The sequence below is a fragment of the Hirundo rustica genome, chromosome 5, assembly GCF_015227805.2.
Source record: "Hirundo rustica isolate bHirRus1 chromosome 5, bHirRus1.pri.v3, whole genome shotgun sequence".
NCBI classification, from domain to species: Eukaryota; Metazoa; Chordata; class Aves; order Passeriformes; family Hirundinidae; genus Hirundo; species Hirundo rustica.
The window spans coordinates 39778708-39797227 of NC_053454.1; the positions used below are offsets into that span (position 1 = coordinate 39778708).

General features: G+C 43.8%; 1 protein-coding gene across 1 annotated transcript; it reads right to left on the reverse strand.

Moving 5' to 3' along the window:
* Positions 1–1930: 1930 nt before the first annotated feature.
* Positions 1931–17857, reverse strand: REST (RE1 silencing transcription factor). The gene is made up of 3 exons (XM_040064451.2): positions 16733–17857; positions 10465–10548; positions 1931–7418 (listed from the first exon to the last, which is right to left on the reverse strand). The coding sequence occupies exons 1-3, from the start codon at positions 17631–17633 to the stop codon at positions 5722–5724; spliced, it is 2682 nt and encodes an 893-aa protein (XP_039920385.1). The 5' UTR covers positions 17634–17857; the 3' UTR covers positions 1931–5721.
* Between the last annotated feature and the right edge of the window lie 663 nt (positions 17858–18520).

The window sequence follows — 18520 nt, forward strand, 5'->3', positions numbered from 1 at the left end:
CTTTTCCTCTTGAATTTGAGAGCAGAGAGGATGGGAAGGGATGACAGCAGGAGATGCTCTTCATTTTGCCTGCTACTGTGCTAAAACTGAGGTTGACATTGTGCTCCCAGAGATTAGGCACCTACTCACAGTCCAATCTTTTAGTAAAATTATCCATAGAAGTCTCACCTGAAGAGCTGAGTTGCTGAGTGAGATCTATATATGAGCTGATAGATGCACTTACCAATGACTCAGGGCACTGTCAGCATCCTTGTCCCTGGCATCCCCACCAAAGTGACTGGCCACTATCCTTCCACTCACCTTTTTGCCATAACTCTCCATTGGCTGTTTTTGATGGAAATGAACCCAGCAATAAACCTCACTTGTCCCTCACCTGCAGCACAGCCTCTGCTGCAGGTGACAGCAGCTTGAGCACTTGGACCTACACAGGGCTAAAGGAGACCAAGGCAGCTCCTGTGACCGGCCCTTGGGCAAGGGACAGGTTCAGCTGCCAGGGTGCATTGCTGCAGGTCTGGTGCTTCCAGCCAAGGGGGAGATGCAGAGGGTTCAACTTACTAAGGTTAAAAATACAGCCCAGGCAAGGGAAGGATCTATCCTTTTAGATCTACCTTCTCCTGCATATAGGTTATGTTATACATATATACATTCATATTATATACAAGAACAGTGTTAAAGTAATTTATGTCAGCTTGGCTAAGCTTTAAAAACAAAAGACTACCACCAAACCAAAATCAGGAACCTAGCATTTCAGCTCCTTCAGAGCATTAGCAAAGCCTGAATAAGGCAGCTGAATTAAGACATGAGCTTGCTCTGTCCCCATACAGGCCATCATGAAGCTAAGCCATCCCTCCTGCAAGCCAACTCACTTTTTGGGCAGCTCACTGTGTGGGCACGATCTCCCCACTGGCCTGAAGGATACTGCAGAGCCATGCACTTCTGCTTGGTCACCTGGTTCTGTTAAAAAACAACTTAGTACAAAGCAGATTCTTAGCATGTTTTCAGTCTAGCAGGCTTTATCCTGGTTTTCTACTAGGAAAAAACCAGCAGGTTTTCTGACAGGGTGCAAGGAACTAGTCAAAGATAAGGATGACCTAACTGCAGGGAAAATGATTTCTCAGGTTGCCAACCCATTTGGGTTCTCTAGATTAGCCAGCTTGTCCCAGGAGCACCTTCCTGAGGGTGGGGGGCAGCACTAGCTGGTAGTACAAAGGGCCAATATTCCATTGATCCAGTTTGAAATCATTAACTCAGCACGTGCAAAAGGCACCCAGGTACTCAGCCCCTGCCATCGCTATGCCAAGCTCTAACATCTCCCTTGCAGTCCATGGGCAGGCTCAGGCACCACTCCTGTTCCCAGTTCCGTCCGTACCATAAACTGCTCACATGCAGCCTACAAAACTTCAGGAGCAACCTAATCCTGCCCCTTGTGTGGGCACTGACAGCCCCCAAGGCTATGTCCTGTGGCAGCACTGCACGCTGCTCTTTGCTGCTTGAGTAACACCTGCACGGCTCACAAGCCCACATCTCCACCGTCACCTGCATTACCTCTGAAACTCAAATTTAAATTCCACAGCTTCCATCAAGCTGCAGCACTTCTCTAGTGGCAGAGATTACCCTTCATTCCCATTGGGCCCATCCTTCCAAATCACAACATTGCATTTGAACCTTGTCCGTGTGCATACAGCACCCACCTTGTGCCCTGTCCTTACTAAAGTGGGCAGGGAAATAAAAGTAATGTTGAAAAGGAAAAAGAAGCCACTGGAGCCACTGTCTCTGTCTGCAGTGAAGTCTGGCATCTCTGTGCTGGCTCCTTCAGGCCCACCTGCCTGGCTGGAGGTCTTGAGGAGCTCTGTCAACGACACTGGCACTGCTCCTGCCTCTTAATTACAAATGGCTTCCACAGCCATTAATAAGTGGAAGACAGAAGCTGCAGGTTCCTTAATAAAGTTTATTTAATCATAACTATGCTTAGGAAAATACACTTGTAAAGGTTAATATAATGCAATTTAGTTTAACTTTATACTACATTTTGAACAAAGACTTCTTATACATGATTTAGGTAAAAACAGGAAGTATGATCTGGCTCGTTTTACATCTATTACAAATGCAGAAAAGACTGTCATGCACTACAGTAGAGAGCATGAAAAAAAAATTACCTTTGGTTTAATTCAGAGAATACAAGTATTGCACTGTAAAAGCATCAAACATGGTGCAACTAAACATCATAAACGTGTTTCCATGCCAGCTTACAAAAGTTTGTTAGCTAGTGTAATTTTAGAGGGGGAAAAAATATATGTACACATAAAACAATTTCTTTAGCTATTTGGATTCTGTTAATATCATATGCACGCCACATATCTACACAACTGACATTCAAGAAAACTCTTGAATGTGATTTAATACCTTTTAGCTACATTAAATCTGTTGAAATCAATGACATTACGGTATCTTAACTGGCCTGTCAGCTGTTAAAAATTTTTCTTTAAATGACTAAAGTTCAGCCTAGATCATCAAAATCCAGAAACAATAATTGCAATACCATGGATTTTAAGTGCCTAGCTAGCCATTTCTCAATCATTTTTCAGGGCAGTTAGTTTGAGTGTATAGATTCATACAGAAAATAGCCCAAGACACATGACTCAACCAAGGGCTGGCAGTGTAGGGGTATATCAGCATGCTAATCCTTCCAACCACGTATTGGAGGTTGAACACAAATACAGGTATTATTGCCAAAAAACACAAACATGCTAGCACTGGCAAAACCAACACAAAATAATTTAACAATATTGAAGAAGACCAAAAAAAAAAAAAAAAAAAAAAAAAAAGAGGCATTGTTTAAAGGGAGACACAGTAATGTAAGACCACCATAGATGGTGGGCTACATGACCCGCACTCCCCCTGAAATACTCATATTAGCAGTGCCTAACATTTGAGATAAACATAATGCATTACATCCTTGCCTTTTTATTGTAACATAATCCCAAACCTTGCAGAGAATTCCAACACAGTTTTGCACCAAGGTTAGCTAGTTCAGGATGTTGTTGATGAGTCTCAGATAGAAAAAAATCAACTTTTCTTCTTCTTAATATGTTAATAATTTATTTTCAGTTTCTCGTCTTGTGGTAGGAAACTCCACCAAAGAGGAGCCAATTGCTGTCTTCGAAGAGTTCTTGTCAGATCAAGCATTGAAACCTTGACCACTTCACAGAAATGTGCAGCACAGTATTTCAGAGAAGCATCTTTGCTTTTGTCTCACAGAGAGAACTTTAAAGTCAGTCAACAGCATCGTTTTCATTAAAAAACAAATAGGAAAAAAATTATCAGGCCAGTCCGTGAGTTTACTTGAACATAGCTAAAGTCCTTGAAGTCTCTCACAAAATGGCAAAGGCTCTTTGCAAGGATAGGAAGGGAGCTTTAAACCTCTACACAGTACTGGAATTCCCAGCATCTGCTCACATCACTCACAAATGGTGGCAACGTTTATATATAAAGAAACAATATTATGAAGAAAAAAAAATACATCTAAAACTATTACAATTGGTAGTTTAGGAAAACAATTCATCTAGGTTTGTTTTCTTAATGTTTAACATAAATATAGTTGCAACTTGATCTTGAGTTGACAATGATTGTCACAGCCAAGGTAAGGATTGAACACTAATCTATGCAAACAAAAACTCACTATACATTATACAACTTATTTCTGCCATGAGGGATGCCTTCCCTCTCAAATCTTTGGCCTCCTATTACCAATCTCTCCCAAAAGCAGAAGCAATGTAGCATTGTTGCTCTCAATTCATTCACAGCAGTGGGTTTATTTAGAGGGAGAGATGCTGTGGGGACAACACAGTGAAGAATGGGTTTATTCCAGCGATTACACAGTGAGAGTTACTTGCAATAAAGTGCTCTGACAAATGCTGTCTGAGCTCTTCAACTCCACTCCCCAAGAAACACCTGCCTCCAAATTTGCTTCTTTGGAGCTGTCCCCAACTGCTCCCACTGGAAAGGCAGCTAATGACAGTCAGAAGAGTGCACAGACGGGACCTGGAGGATTTTGCTTCTTCCCTGCTGGTTTGGATTTTATTTACATTTTGCCACTGGTTGGCTATGAGCATGTTAGGTATGCAATCTCTCTTGCATTTGTGTGTGCTAGAAATGAAATCTGTTTAGAATTAAAAACTCCTGGCATGACATGTAGACCTGAGATGACAACCTCATAACTTACATGTTTCTCTCTGCATGGTAGCAGGATGGTTTTATTAAATGCAACTTGAGTTCATACGGAGCAGAAATTCCTACAGTTTTTTAATGCCAGGTTTGTTACTTACCTGTTGATTTATCTTTATTTGTTCACTGGGGTTTTTTGTGTATGAGATATTAGATTATATCACTGCTACTATTTTTTTTTTTTTAAAGCTCATGAAGTTTGACTGCTGTCCAACATGAAAATGGAAGGGGGGGAGAAAAATCATCAAGACTTGCAGAATCTGCAGACTGTTTCCACTGAGAGTGCTTATTTTCATGTCTGGTGATCCCAAATTATAAATCAGAACTTACTACTCTGCATGTGTATTCAAAGTATCAGAAGTGGTATTTCCATGACAGAATAAATCCTGTAAAGTGTTTTGGAACTGCATTGGTATCATTTTGCTCAAGGACTGTATAATTCTAAACCCAGCTAAAAATACATAGCCAAGCAGTTCATAATTTCAGCAACTTCATGCACAGTTAGTAACACCCCAGGGAAACAAGAAAAATCTGCAGTAAAAAAGCATCACAGAAATCTGCCACAGAAAACTGTCCCACGGTAAGCAACAAGTCTGAACACTTCCAAATAAAAAACCTTACACATACAAAACCAAACATGCATATATAAAGTGTACGTATACTGCACAAACACTATTCCTAGAAGATTAAACTGCATAGGTAAAAATCAAAAACAAGTGCAACATTTTAAGCCCTTAAAGCACAATCAAAAAACAAAAAGCAGAAATTAAAAATAACAAACTTGCTCCCCCACAATAAAGCCAATTACAAATCAGTGATTAAGATATTAATCAAGACAGAGGTTCTCCAATCAAAAGTTGGAAGGACTACTCTCAAATTTTGGCTCATTATTCACGCTTAGGGGATCTGAAATGTACGTTCATAATTGTAATTAGCTTAAACAGTTATGTTCATCACTAGCCAACTTTGATTTCTTTTACAAAGTGCTCTTTATGTAATAGAAGCTATCTTCCTGGTAGAAAAACCATCAAGTAGTTTAACACTTTGAACATCAAGATACATTGAAAAGAACTAAAAAAAAAATAAAGGGAAAGGGAAAAAGGGAGAGAGAGTTGGCTGCTAGAACAAAAAGCAACTTATGCCAGTGGCTCTATAAACATCCAACTTGTATATTCTTAACTCCAGTCTTGTTCCTAAAACTCAGTTTATAAAAGAGCTCCATAAGCTAATAGACTAGAAGTTTACAGTGACTTTATAGGACACAAACTCATACACCCTACCTGCTTTCTCTAATTAAGAGATCCAATAGTTAATGAGTTCACCATGACACATAAAGTTGTCAAAAATATTTTCAACTTTAAAAAAAAATCTAAACCAAAAAAAGAAACCAATGCAGACACCAAAGCAAACCGTGCTTAAAAAAAAAAAAATCTACAATATTTTTACATAAGCTGTGTAAGATCTTACAAAAGAAGATTCCCCAAACCACAGCTGTTTCTACTCCTGCCCTTTTGCTGCCTTCTCAAGATAATACACATTAACTAAGTGCCTGTTGAGGTGCTTGCTGTATTCACCTTCCTTTTTAAATGAGCGGTCACAGAAAATGCACACATAGCTCTCGCTGGCCACCGTGGTGTCCGGAGCTCCTTGTGACATCTTTGGACTGGTTTCCTCTTGTACAGAGCGAGCACCATTTAACCCCGAGTCGTCACTTCCTTCTGATATGTTGTCACTGATGTCACTGCCTTCATGGCTGTGGATGCCCTCATCCTCATCCATTTCCTGAGATTCATTCACGGCTGTGTTATCCCGAGATAAGGGCAGAGCCACTTTAGGGCTTTGTGTACAGCCTTCTGCGGGCACAGGCGCTGGCACGGCATCTCCTGTTGACTCTGTCACTGGCAGGCATGTCTTGGTTGGGTCCATCAGGTTTGAGTTAGTCTCAGTTTCTGCCACAGTTTCCTCTGGCTCCTTCTCAGGTGCCAGATCTGGTACTACATCCGTGAGTACATCCAAGCTTTTTTCAGAAGACACTGCACAGGAAGATTCTTCAGAGCAAGTGTCTTCCCCTTTGTCTGCCTGTCTCTCCTCCTCTTTTGCATCACCAGTGTCTTCACTCTCTCCTGCTGCCGCAGGCATTTCTTGGTCCTCTACCTCACCTTCTGTGTTTGCATCCTGAGCTGGCAGACAAAGCTGCCCTGGACTTTGGATGCAGTTTCCTTTGGGATCAGTGCTCTCCCCGCTGAGAGCATGACCACCACTGTTGTTTAATGCCACTGTGTCAGTGGGATCTTGCTCCTTCTGGTCACTGCCCTTGGTGTCCAGCTTCCCACCTCCATCTTCTTCTGTAATAGGACACTCATCTGGCATCTCCTCTTCCTCAGTCTTCTCCTGATCAAGTTTACTGCTCTTTTTACTGTGCTTAATTTTCAGAGCTTTCTTTTTTCTGTTCTTCTTGAGGCAAAAATTTTGTTTTTTAGGCTCGTCCCCTGGTACAACATCACTTTTTTGAGTTTCCTGGCAGTCTCTGGGTTTAGCTTCCACTTTCTTTTTCTTTTTTGTTACTACTGAGGTATCATTTGCAGGCTCTTGCTTTGAGGAAGTTGCCTCAGTCTCTGCCTTTCTTTTGACCTTCTTCGTTTTACACGTTTTCTCTGTACTTTTCTCAGTTTTAATATCCACCTCCTTGTTTTCTGAAGCCGATTTCCGACTTCTGGTTGTCACCTGGCCTGCAGAAACATTGCTTGCTGACTTCTTTTCCTTTGCCGAATTATCTTTTTTCTCCACCTTCACAATTTTCTCCGTTTTCTTTGCAGCTGAATCCCCTTTCGTCGGTTCCTTCTCCGCTTTGTCATTACCGCTCTCAGAAAAGTCAGCTTCGCTCTTTTTAGTCCGTAGCTTCACCTTTGAGACATCCATGGTGATGTCAGAACAATCGGGATGCCTGGACTTGATGTGATACTGCAGGTTACATTTTTTAGACGCCGCATAATCACAAACAGGGCAGAGAAACTGGCGCGGGTTGATGTGGAGCTCAACGTGCTTTTTGAAGTTGCTGCGGTCAGCGGTTTTGTAGTTACAGTGCGGGCAGATCAGAGGCTTCGGCCCGTTGTGCACTTGTCTCGCATGACGAGTCACTTCGTGCTGGTTTGAGGCCACGTAGCTGCACTGGTCACATTTGAACGGCTTCTCACCTAAGGAAGGAAGGACGGAAGGGAATGATGGTGATTATTAAGCATGGTGGTTACGGGGCAGTCGCTTTCCACTAATACAGATACAGAAATATGGAACTTGAAAAGGATAAAAAAAAATTATCCATGCGCCTTTAAAATTAAGCAAAGTCAACATAAGAAATCCACAAGTCACAAACACATTCACAAGACACTAAGAACAAAATTAAAAAAAAAAAAAAAAGAGAGAAGGGGTGAGGGCTGGGAGGAAGGGGATCCAAAACCAAACAAGCAAGTAACGTCACAGGTTCTGGCTAGGCATACATACCGGCAGAGATCTCTCTACAGTAATATTAGCAAATGGAATCCATACCCAACTGGTCCATTGAATGCATTGTAGAAAAATGGAAATGTAACATTTGATGAATAGCAGTTTCACACAAACATTTCAAAAAAGTCCAACTTTACACAGATTTAACATACTTCATGTCTGCATTGAAAAGGAAATGAGGGAAAAGAAGCTAGCAAAAACCTAAGAACATGAAAGGGGTGCCCAAATGATCTTTACCTCTGAAAAAATTCAAAATTCAGTTCACTGTTTTGGTGCCTCAAACATGTAGTGCTCTGGCTGCAGGCTACTCTTGGGAAGCCAGTCAAATGCAGTCCACAGCCAACATGTTACTATTCAAACCTGCATTTACATTAGTGTAATGACTCCTGTAGAAATGTTCCTGAAATGTTCTGCTTAGTGCATGCCACTGCAGCAGAAGTAGCTTTCCCCTTACACAAAGCAAAGAGGAAAAACACTTCCGCAACGACTCAAGTCCAGAAATACTTTGGGAGCATCTGTGCATGTACCAATTTAGCTGAGGAATTTGGGATGCCCCTGAGCTCTGAACCAGCATCTCAAAACTGATCTGCAGAACTAATGCATGCTACTTCAGCATGTTGAAAACCTCTCCAGTCCCTTTTACTCGTGATACAATAGCGCTTCTCCCACCCCTGCGAGCTACTGCCCGTACTCAAGCACGCTCTGTAGCATGACTCAGGAACCCAGCCAGCCTGCACTGAAGATGTGGTGTCTGTTTGTGTGTTAACAACACGATCTGCAACATCCTCACAAACTCTAGAAAAGGCTGTGCTGCCTCCCTGGCAGGAAGAGGGGGGACAATTGCTTAGGAGTCCAGATCATCTCATGTCTGTCTGCAGCATCTATTTATTATTTAAAGAAGAGCTACTTTGATTCCCTCCCTCTCCAATTTACTTCCTTCTTTTTTCCTCCAGCTTCCGGGTGACATTTTCTACAAGTTTAAGCTTGATGTGTTTATTGCTCATCCTTCCTCCAAGTAGAGGCCCTTATCACCTACACTTCAATGAATAGCTCTGTGTTGCATTGCAGGAGGACAAGAACAGCCACTCTTAAATACACATGAACAAGCTGTTCTAAGTGCACAGAGTGCTCAGAGGCAGCTGCAACTGGGTAACTCAAAGATAGCATGTGAAGAGTTTGTGTCCATCGCCTCTACTAAATCCTGGGGGTTTACTGTGCAAGTGAAAAGGATATGTACCAAGATGACTAAAAAAACAGCTGCAACTTAGGCTCTAAACCATTGTAGTTTGCTGACTGACATGGGAAGAAAGCTACAACACCCATGGGCCTTAAACAGCCAGCCTGCAGGCTGTTTAACTGCAGGAGTCCAGAAATTGCCATAGAAAAGGTGCAGCTGCCTGGGCATTGCAACAAAACGCACAACAGAATTTAGGAGAGCTAAGAGCTATTAATACAAGACCTCTGATAGCAAAACTCATGCCTTCTCTCAGAGACCTTTGAGGCAGGGGCCACAGGAAGATCCCACTCCTTACCTCCTTTGGAGTTTAGACTTCCTTGCACAGAACAAGGGCAGAGCAATATGTTCCTGAAACGGTTTCCAGGTTCGGTATTCACCAAACCATTTGCAAATTTGGTGGTTCATTTGCAAACCAGAGGTTCAACCAAGTATTATTTTGTTTCTGAAAGCAGAATACTACATTCACAAAATTCTCACACCAAAATACTGACATGTCATCTTAAAGCTGGCTATTTTTAATGGGCCCAAGACCCCCTCTACTACAATTAAAATTGCCTGTCTCCTGGTTTCAATTAAAAGTCTCATCAATTGAAATTGAGACAATTACTGTTCAGGAGACTTCAACTCCTGTTTGCCAGCATTAGGAATTCATCTAGGACTGGTCAACTCAGATTTTACAAAAACAAACCAAAAGCACAGGCTCAGGTCTACCTGAACTCCCTTCTGAGAGTCATAAAGGAAAACTATGCTTGCGCCTATGGTGTTACAAGTCCCAAAACTGCTGTTAATTATTTCAAAAAGAGATTCCCAAGAGCGCAAGAGCGAATGTTTGTAACACTACAGCTCACAAGCAGTAATGGGAAACAAAGGCTAGTGAAAATTCCTAATTTGGCTTTTAGTGCCACAAGACTGAGTCACTTGTGAACATCCTCTGAGTTTGTTTTTTCTCCTGTGTCTCCTTGCCATAAGCAGACACTAATTTACATCACTGTGTCATACTAAACAAAAACTAAGGCTTCCCTCAGGACCCCTGGATGAGACTCAACCCCAGGCATCACAGAGGACATTCTCAGCTACGCAAAATGTTCCCAGCTTCACTGATTTGAACTCAGCTATGACAGCAGACAGTGTACAAGAATTTGTTCCTATATCACCGCAATGTTGTATTTATTACTAGATTACTAGGACTACTAGAGCAGCCCTATGAATATCAGAATAGATTTTGAAACGTAAAAAGAAAAAGATATATTCCCATCACCAGTTTTACTCACGTCACTTAGCATTCCTAGCAAGACAACCTACCACATTAAAAAGGAGCTAAAGCTCAGGCCATAGTGGCTAAAATGGCAACTCACAGAGACCTGGGCACACTGCTGTATTTGGCCCTTCTGGAGCCAGGGTCTGGCCCAGATGACCTCCAGAGGTCCCTTCCAACTGCAGCCATGCTGTGATACTGTGACCCACCCCCGTCCTCAGTCATGGTGCTGCCACTCCGTACCAACCTGAGTGGGTGCGCATGTGCCTGGTTAAGTGGGTCTTCTGAGAGCTGGAATACGGACACATCGCACATTGATAGGGTCGCTCCCCTGCAAAAACAAACACAGAAGTAGTTACTGAAACACTGCAGATTCCCAAACTTGGTTACCAAGCCACACAGGGGAGGCTGTCACAGGTCCTCACACTCTATTTGAGGGCACATTACCTCTCAGCAAAAGGACAGTGAGAAGCACATGCTGGAGCTGGATCACTGCAATGTGTCATGCCTTATAAATGAGGGTACTAAAAGGGCAGGATATGACAGAGGCACATCCTAATGTCTACCTGGAGTGAACAGTAACCTCAGCCAAAAGGTGATGAGGACAGACAACTTCAGCAAGCCTTAAGCCACCAGACCTGACCTCCCTACAGCATTTTCTCCCAACGCTCAGAAGATGCACAAAAGATCCTCTAAGAAACTAGGTATGTTCTTGCTTTGCTTAACACCCTACCTGAAACCTCCACATTTAATTCGGATTAAGATGGGATACAACCATCCATTCCACATGGACTTGCATTTATCAGAACACAAGTGCAGACAGAGCAGGTCTTTGCTTCCAAAGTTTTACTGGCAGAGAGAAAATAGCTTGAAGCACGGAAAAGCATGATGCCCTGATCAGTGAAATTATGCTGCTAGCAAAAGCTTAAGTGCAGCATAAACATTTATTTCAAAGACTCAAAATCCCATGCTTGAAGAGTTATTGGTGCTGGAGAACTAATGGAAACTAACCTGTCATAAGTTATATCTCCGCTGAGGACAGTCAGCTTGTAATTCTAACTAAAAATTATATCAGTACAATGAAACTTGAAAATCTTTTTCATGTGAAGACAAGCTCCAAACAAAGGCAGACAGTTTTATAATTAACATGTTAGGCAGGTCCAGATAAGCACCAGGGCTGTTTGCCCCAAACTGCTCGCACACTGTCTTCACTACAAACACTTTTTATTCTTGGGTAGACACCCACAAGAAAAGAGAGGAGTGAAACTGAAAAGGGAAAAAGAAATTACTCAGTCCTAGTATTTATTCAAATCATAGCCAGAATTACACTATTTCGCTTATAGGTTTCATACTCTTAGAATCTTTTGCCAAGCAATCATATTTGTAAGTCTTTCCTGTTTCATCCTCTCCAACAGAGCATTTTGATAAATTTCCTACATATGAGGCATACAACCAAGGTGCTCTCCAAATCAGAGACCTGGACAACAGCAAAAGCCCTGCACACAGGCAATGTGTTCATTTTCAGAAGCACAGCTCTATCTGCAGCAGCAAAGACCTGTATCTGCCAGTGAGTGATGTGAGGCTCCACTGCTGGCCTGTGCCAAAACAGCAGTAGAAGCGGCCTTTGTAATGCAGATTAATTCCACATTTCTTCCTTCCATCAAACATTTAGACTATCATTCTTGATTAGATCAGCAGTTTAAAGGTAAATTTGCCCTAACAACCACAACTCCCCTCCCTTTCCAATTAAAACAATGTAGGAGATTGGCGAAATATACACAATAAGATTAAGTCATGTTCAAGGGAGGGGTAGTCCTTCTGTTACAAAGAAATGGTTCGGGTTTTAAATTACTTCTTGCAACTAAAAAATATGTGGCCAAAAGTCCAGAATATTCAGTCATATCTTCTTCCCATTACCTTCTTCATATCTGTACAGTTACCTTCAACATTAGGAATGTGAAACAGGCTTTCTTTCATGACCTTTTTTAGATAGGGCACAGCCACAAAACATACTAGATTTAAGTATAACGAACACAACTAATTTAAAATGTGTTACTGCCACTTGAGAATTAAATGCATTGTACAGACTGTTCTGTAAAATACTATTCCCCAAAAGATTTGTATTGTAATTTTACAAGCTGGTTCATTATATGCAAACAAGCCATCAAAAAAATCTCTCCAGAAGACGCTTACAGAATAAGCCCCAATCTAGCAAAAGCTCAACCAGGGACTTAACTCTATGCAAATGAACAGACTGACACTAGCATACAAGTTTAAGACCATCTTGTTAAGGAAAGTTCCCAGTCTGACCCTTCAGGAGACTCTCAAGAGTCACTCCCAAGGCCAGGCTGCTGGGACTGAAGCCCTTTCATGGCAGTGACCCAACAGGTGCCCCACTTGACTCCCTGCACACCTCACTCACTCACAGTCAGACCTGATTTCCTTACCAGTTTGACCCCAGGTTTCCCATAGCAGAGTCCCAGATGTCTTGTTCCATAAAGCCATTTACTCATGGCACAGTAACACAGAAACACCTGGAGCTGGTGCCTCCAAAGAGGACACAAGAGTGGAACCCCTGCACACCTTATACCCTCACAAGCTACCTGCACAAAAGTCTCGGTATTCCTCCCCAGTCTTCTGCTCCTGCTGCTGAGCTTTCCATGTCCAACTAGCTGGCCTCCCCAGTCTTCATCAGCTTTGCTGTCCAAAAAGTTGGCAGTTCTTGGATCCTGCTGTATCTCTCAGGGTCCACTCACCCGGCTGGCACCACCAGTACAGGGTTGGCAATTCATGGCTTCTCTGCAACTCACCCTGAGCAAAACTTGATCTTGAACTACAGTTTGCACACCGAGCTACCTGCACCAAAGGTATTCCTCAATAATCCCTTGATAAAGCCTTTTTTTATAATGCCATTAGAAGTCCCATCTGCTCAAAACAAATCTGCTTCCATGAAAACTTCCAACACAGTAGCAAGCAAGAAAGATCCCCTCTCACAACCAAAACTGGAAGGAAAAAAAAAAGAAAAAGGAAAAAAATACAAACCAACCACAAACCAAAACCAAAACCAGACACAGAACACTGTGACTGACTGAAGCAGATCTCTTAGTTATTTAGCCCTTTAGATTATTTTCAAGGAAGTTTTCTAGAAATTTCTTCTAACAAGCAAAATAGAGAAAAAAGAGAACAATGCTGCACTGTCTTGCACGTAGTACAGCTCCAGAATCAGCAGGTAAATCAAGTCAAAACTTAGTCTAAAACTGCTAACGAGCACAAACGAGCCCAGGTAGATCTGTCCCTGAACAAAGAGTCCTTTCTACCCAAGCAGCAGAGGACCGGATTGTCCTGAACACCTCGAGCCAGCCCCTCCTGGGCAGCACATAGGCTCTTCCAGATGTAGCTTTTCCCAGGTGCCAAGTCTACGACCATCTGTAGGGTCCTTGAAACACCCCTCTGCCCAAGGTGCCCCACATTTGTCAGCAGTCTCTCCCACAAGCACTGTCACAAGCGGCAAGGCACCCTTCAGTACAGGGCGGGTTCTGCAACACCTGCTTTTCAACACGAAAGCAAGCAAAAACAGGCAGGTAGATAACCTCTGCCTGCTCTCCTGTGGTCCCCGAACATGCAGAGGATAGGTATTTTTCCCAATCATGCAAGGTACTAGCATGCAGCTCTTTCCCTGCTCCTGGTGATGTGCTCTGCGCTATTTGCACGTGTCATTAGTAAGGCAACTAAGTTCACTAACCAGCAGAAAACCAGTCTGGGGAGGAGGAAAGGAGTATTTTTACTCCTTTACTCCATTTTAGTGAGCTGAATCAACTAATCCCAGAATACAGGTAGAAAACTGAGACTGCCTTTCTCCAACACCAGCAGTACATTTATCCAGTGAAACTCCACTCTGTACAGTGTTTCAGAAAATTGTATAGCTCTAACACAACAGAATCAAATTAACTGCAAAGAGGTATTTTCCCCCACAAAGAAAAAGTCTGATGAAGAACAAAAAACAGGAGAGAAAGAGAAGTATCCATACAAAATTATTTAACATATTAGTTAGTAATCAGGAAACCAAAGGAACAAGCAATTCCAACTTTCTTCTTTAATATTTTGAACCCATATAACAGGAAGAAAATGATGGATGGATGTATCCTGTTCATTTTTTCCCAACAAATGTTTCTCTAGTTTTAAATGAAAACTACAATCCAAAGCTTTTTAGTACCATTCAGACAGTTTTTACTAAATTAAATACTGTTATGTAAACAGTCTGCAAATACTTTTGACTATAAAATAGCTATGGGTGTTTTTTCAGGGTTTTTTTTGGGTCAAGGTTGTTTGGGGGGATTTTTTTTTATCCATTCTGGTTTTGTTTGTGTTCTTAAAGGCAATTTATTACACATGAGTATTGGCAGAGACTTTTAGCCTGGTGTATAAATATACCTGCCAGGAGCTTATTCATTCTTCTAATGCTCTAGCTTTAACAGTCTCCTCCACAAAATCAATGTTACTGGAAACAAGGCACATTCCTAAATCATGCTACTAACATATTTGGTATTTTTTTATCAAGCAAGAACTGCCTGAAAGAACTTCACTATGTAGCTATGAAGTAGCAAAGAAACACCTACCAGGGTAGACTAAAACATGCTGAAATCATAATCACTCGTTCCAGCTAAATTACAGTAACAAAAAGAACCAGAAACCCTGACTGCACCACTGACTTCAAGGGAGAAAAAGGGGATCTGGGTATGCTTGATTTTTAAAGAAGTTTAATACAGTTCATCAGTAAATTGGTCAAATGCACTGATAACAGCACTTCCTCAGCAAACACGCTTTCACGGTTAGTTCCTGTAAAACTCAACAAGTGCTTTCAGAAGTCAGAAAGGGGGACCGAATGTCATCTACAAACACAAGCAGAGATGAATTTAAAGTTGAGACAAATGTAAGCTAGATGGGAACCAAAGCACTGGCTAACACTTGGTCATGAGTTCCCCACATGATTAATTTAGGCTTTTTCCTACTATTTTGCCATTTTTACCCGCTCTTTTTCCTGTTATCTCCTACAAAACACACAAAGAAAATGAACTGGAGAATAAACAACACTATTTTCCTAATACCTCTCACTAATAACTTTGTTTACTTGTTTAGAAAAAAAATATTTAGACAGGACCGAGTTTGAAACTGATGGTATCCTCTGAACAACAGTACACAGCTTTTCTTAGGAGAACAGTATGTCTCAAAGTACTAAAATTCCCAGCAGACCCTCCCAGCCCCAACAAAGCAGACACTAAAGTGAGCTGACAAACACAAACTCCTGCACACTTAAACTTAAGCCCAGCCCCGAGGCCTTCAGAGTGCCCATCCCTTCCAGACAGCTGCAGACAACTGAACTGAAACCTCCAAACCATTCATGCCACTGCTGTGACAAAACATGACTTTAAGGAGAAATTCCCCAGTGTTTTGCTCAGCCAGCACAGTCTACAATAAAGGGGAACCAAGTCAGGTGAACATGCTAAATAGAAGATGGCTAGCAAGTGAGCCCTCACCACAGAAAAGCCCTGACATGGTGGAAATAAAAGCTTCTAAGAAGCAGCAAGGAAGCTCTGAATTGCCCTCTCACACTTCCACAAAAGGGATCAGGAAGCAAAGTAACTGTACGCCATGGACCAGAAAGGTGAGATGGCTACGATAACCCCTAATCGAAAGGAGTTTTGGTACATCAGAACTCCCCATGTGAGAGGGTGGTGAGGCTCTCTGAAAAAAAGCCAAATATTTCCTAAGTCACCTGTGCTCCCAGCTCACAGGACAGCAGCAACACTGCAGTCCTCTGATTCCACTTTGTACACACAAGGGAAAGGAGGAGCCTCACACTGTCCCTTCCAATTACAAACCAAGGTTAGGAAAAGTCAGGAAATCAGGCCAGACTCCCTCGAAGGCTTCCTATAGGGCAAGAGAAGTATGTGTCTATTTCTGGCTGCTGCAGTGATGCAGGCCCTAGAAAAAACGAAGCCTCTGAGCATTAAAATTAATTAATTCACTTATTCTGACTTTGTGGATGCTGGAGGACTCCTCTGCATGTATATATCAGCAGTTTCTCCTCTGTAATTACATCATAGTCAAGTTTCAGCTCAATCTAAAGGTACCATTTTCAAAACTACCTATGGGATTCAGGCACCTTTTGTCAACCTGCTTGCTTTAGCTTTAGACTACATCAGGTTTTGGTGTTGTGGATTCTGACAATTATCATAGGCACACTCTGTTATGCCCCCTTCAAAAAAATTGCTTAGGATTACTAAACAGAATGCCCTTATCTCCTCTTGGCACCTGATATTTTCTCAGTCCTCTAGGACTGTAGACTGGGGCTCAAACCAAATTCCACTAGGCTATAACCTGGTAGCACCAAGAGAAGAGAGCACAAAGTTTTGTCAGAATAGAACAAAGTTTGCAAAAAGACTCTCCTCGCTTCATTCATCACAGATTCTCAGTAGTCTTACTGCACTTCAGTCAAAAATAGATGAAAAACTTACCTGTGTGAGTTCGAATATGTTGAATATAATTGTTCTTCCTGTCTGAAAAATAGGAGCACTCTGAGCAGGTATACACTTTCCTGGGAAAATGATTTCTTAGGTGTTTTTTCCAGTGATATTCACTGACAGTAGTGTAAGTGCATATGGTACACTTGTAGACTCTCTCATTTTCCCCTGCTTTGTTGTGGTGCTTCAAGTGAGCCAGATAGTGATCATATCTGTTAGTGTTATAGCCACAGCGATCACAACGGATCGGGCCCTTAGAGAAATCCACCTCTTCTGCAGTGCAGGAATCAGACTCCTTCACCTGTGCTTGCTTTTCTGCATTTTCTTCCACAAAGAATTTCTTTGCACTGTGAACCCTGATATGATGCACAAACTCCTCTTCAGACTCTGCCTCGTACTGGCAAGGCTTACAGCGAAATGGTTTGCTCTTCAAGCTCTTACACTTGTCCTCTGTGCTTTCTGGAGTACCCGGTGCTTCCACTGAGACATCTTTGTCCACACTGGGAGTCTTAGGAGGGGAACAAGCAGCTGGACCTTGAGCTTCCACACTAGGAACCTCAAGGGAGCTTAATTCCACACTTTCAGGTGCCTCACGGTCACTCTCTGTAGCCTGGGTATCTTCCATACCTTCTCCATCACTATCTGAGAAATTGCTGTCCCCCACTGTTGTCAGTTCTGCCATTTGTCTCTCTTCTCCAACCAGGTAATCACAGCAGTTGCCACTAACTTCTCCCGTCAAGGCCACATTTGCCAACATAATAAGCTGAGGAGCTGCCAGCTCAGCTTTAGAAAGGTCCTGTAAGTCATACATGTCATTGGACAACGCCATGCCAATATTAGAACTGCCGGGAAAGAGGCTGTTCCCACCAGACTGCCCCAGCACTTGAGTTGCCATGGCAGTAATTCTGTTGGAAGAGAAAAGGAACACCTGTAAGCACCCGAGTGTGGAAAAGTCTCCTCTGCTGTGTACTGTCAAAGCAGCCCTCCAGGCAACATCAAAAAACTAAAGCTCTTTGCTGAGGTGCTGGGGCAGGGAAGCAGAACCCAGAGCTGGGGGGGGGTCTCGTTCCTCAGCCGAAGGGGCGGTTGAGCTGTTCCCTACGTGTGGTGCGGGATCCCACCGTGCGGAGGACGGGTGGGAGGCGCTGACGACGGGGTCCCATGGCCCAGGCGGGGCCCGGGAGAGGCGAGTGACCGCGGGCCGGGCCCCGCGGCTCCCGCCATGCCAGACACGGGGGACGGGCAGGGCCCGCCGGTGGGTGCTGCGGCCGGGCTCCGCCGAGCGCTCCCGTCCGGCCGCCGCCCGCCCCAAGGGCCCCGCCGGGCCCAAGGCCGCCAACAAAGGGGGGCGGCCCGGCCCTGCGGCGACCTCCCCGCGGCCCGGCGCACATCCGCAGGGGGAGCCGGCCCGGGCCGTGCCCCCGCCACCCTCCCTCCTTCCCTCCCTCCCTGCCTGACAGGCATGCGGCCATTTTCTGCCTACCCACACAAAGCGCCCTCCCCGCGCCGCCCCCGGCCCGCCCGCTGCCGCCGGCCGGTGGGGACGCCCGGCTTCCTCCTCCCCCCGCGGCGGGCAGGGCCGGGCAGCGGCGCCGGTGCGGGGGCGCGCGGCGGAGGAAGCGCCTCGGTACCGGCAAGGTCACGGCGGCCGCGCCCACCCGATGCCCGTCCGCGGGAGGGGGAGCGAGCGGCGCCCCGGGCCTGCTCCTGGGCCCGGGGCCTGCGGCTGCGCCCGGCCCGGCCCGGCCGGCGACGGCTTTCGCCTTCCGGCGGCGGCGCGGC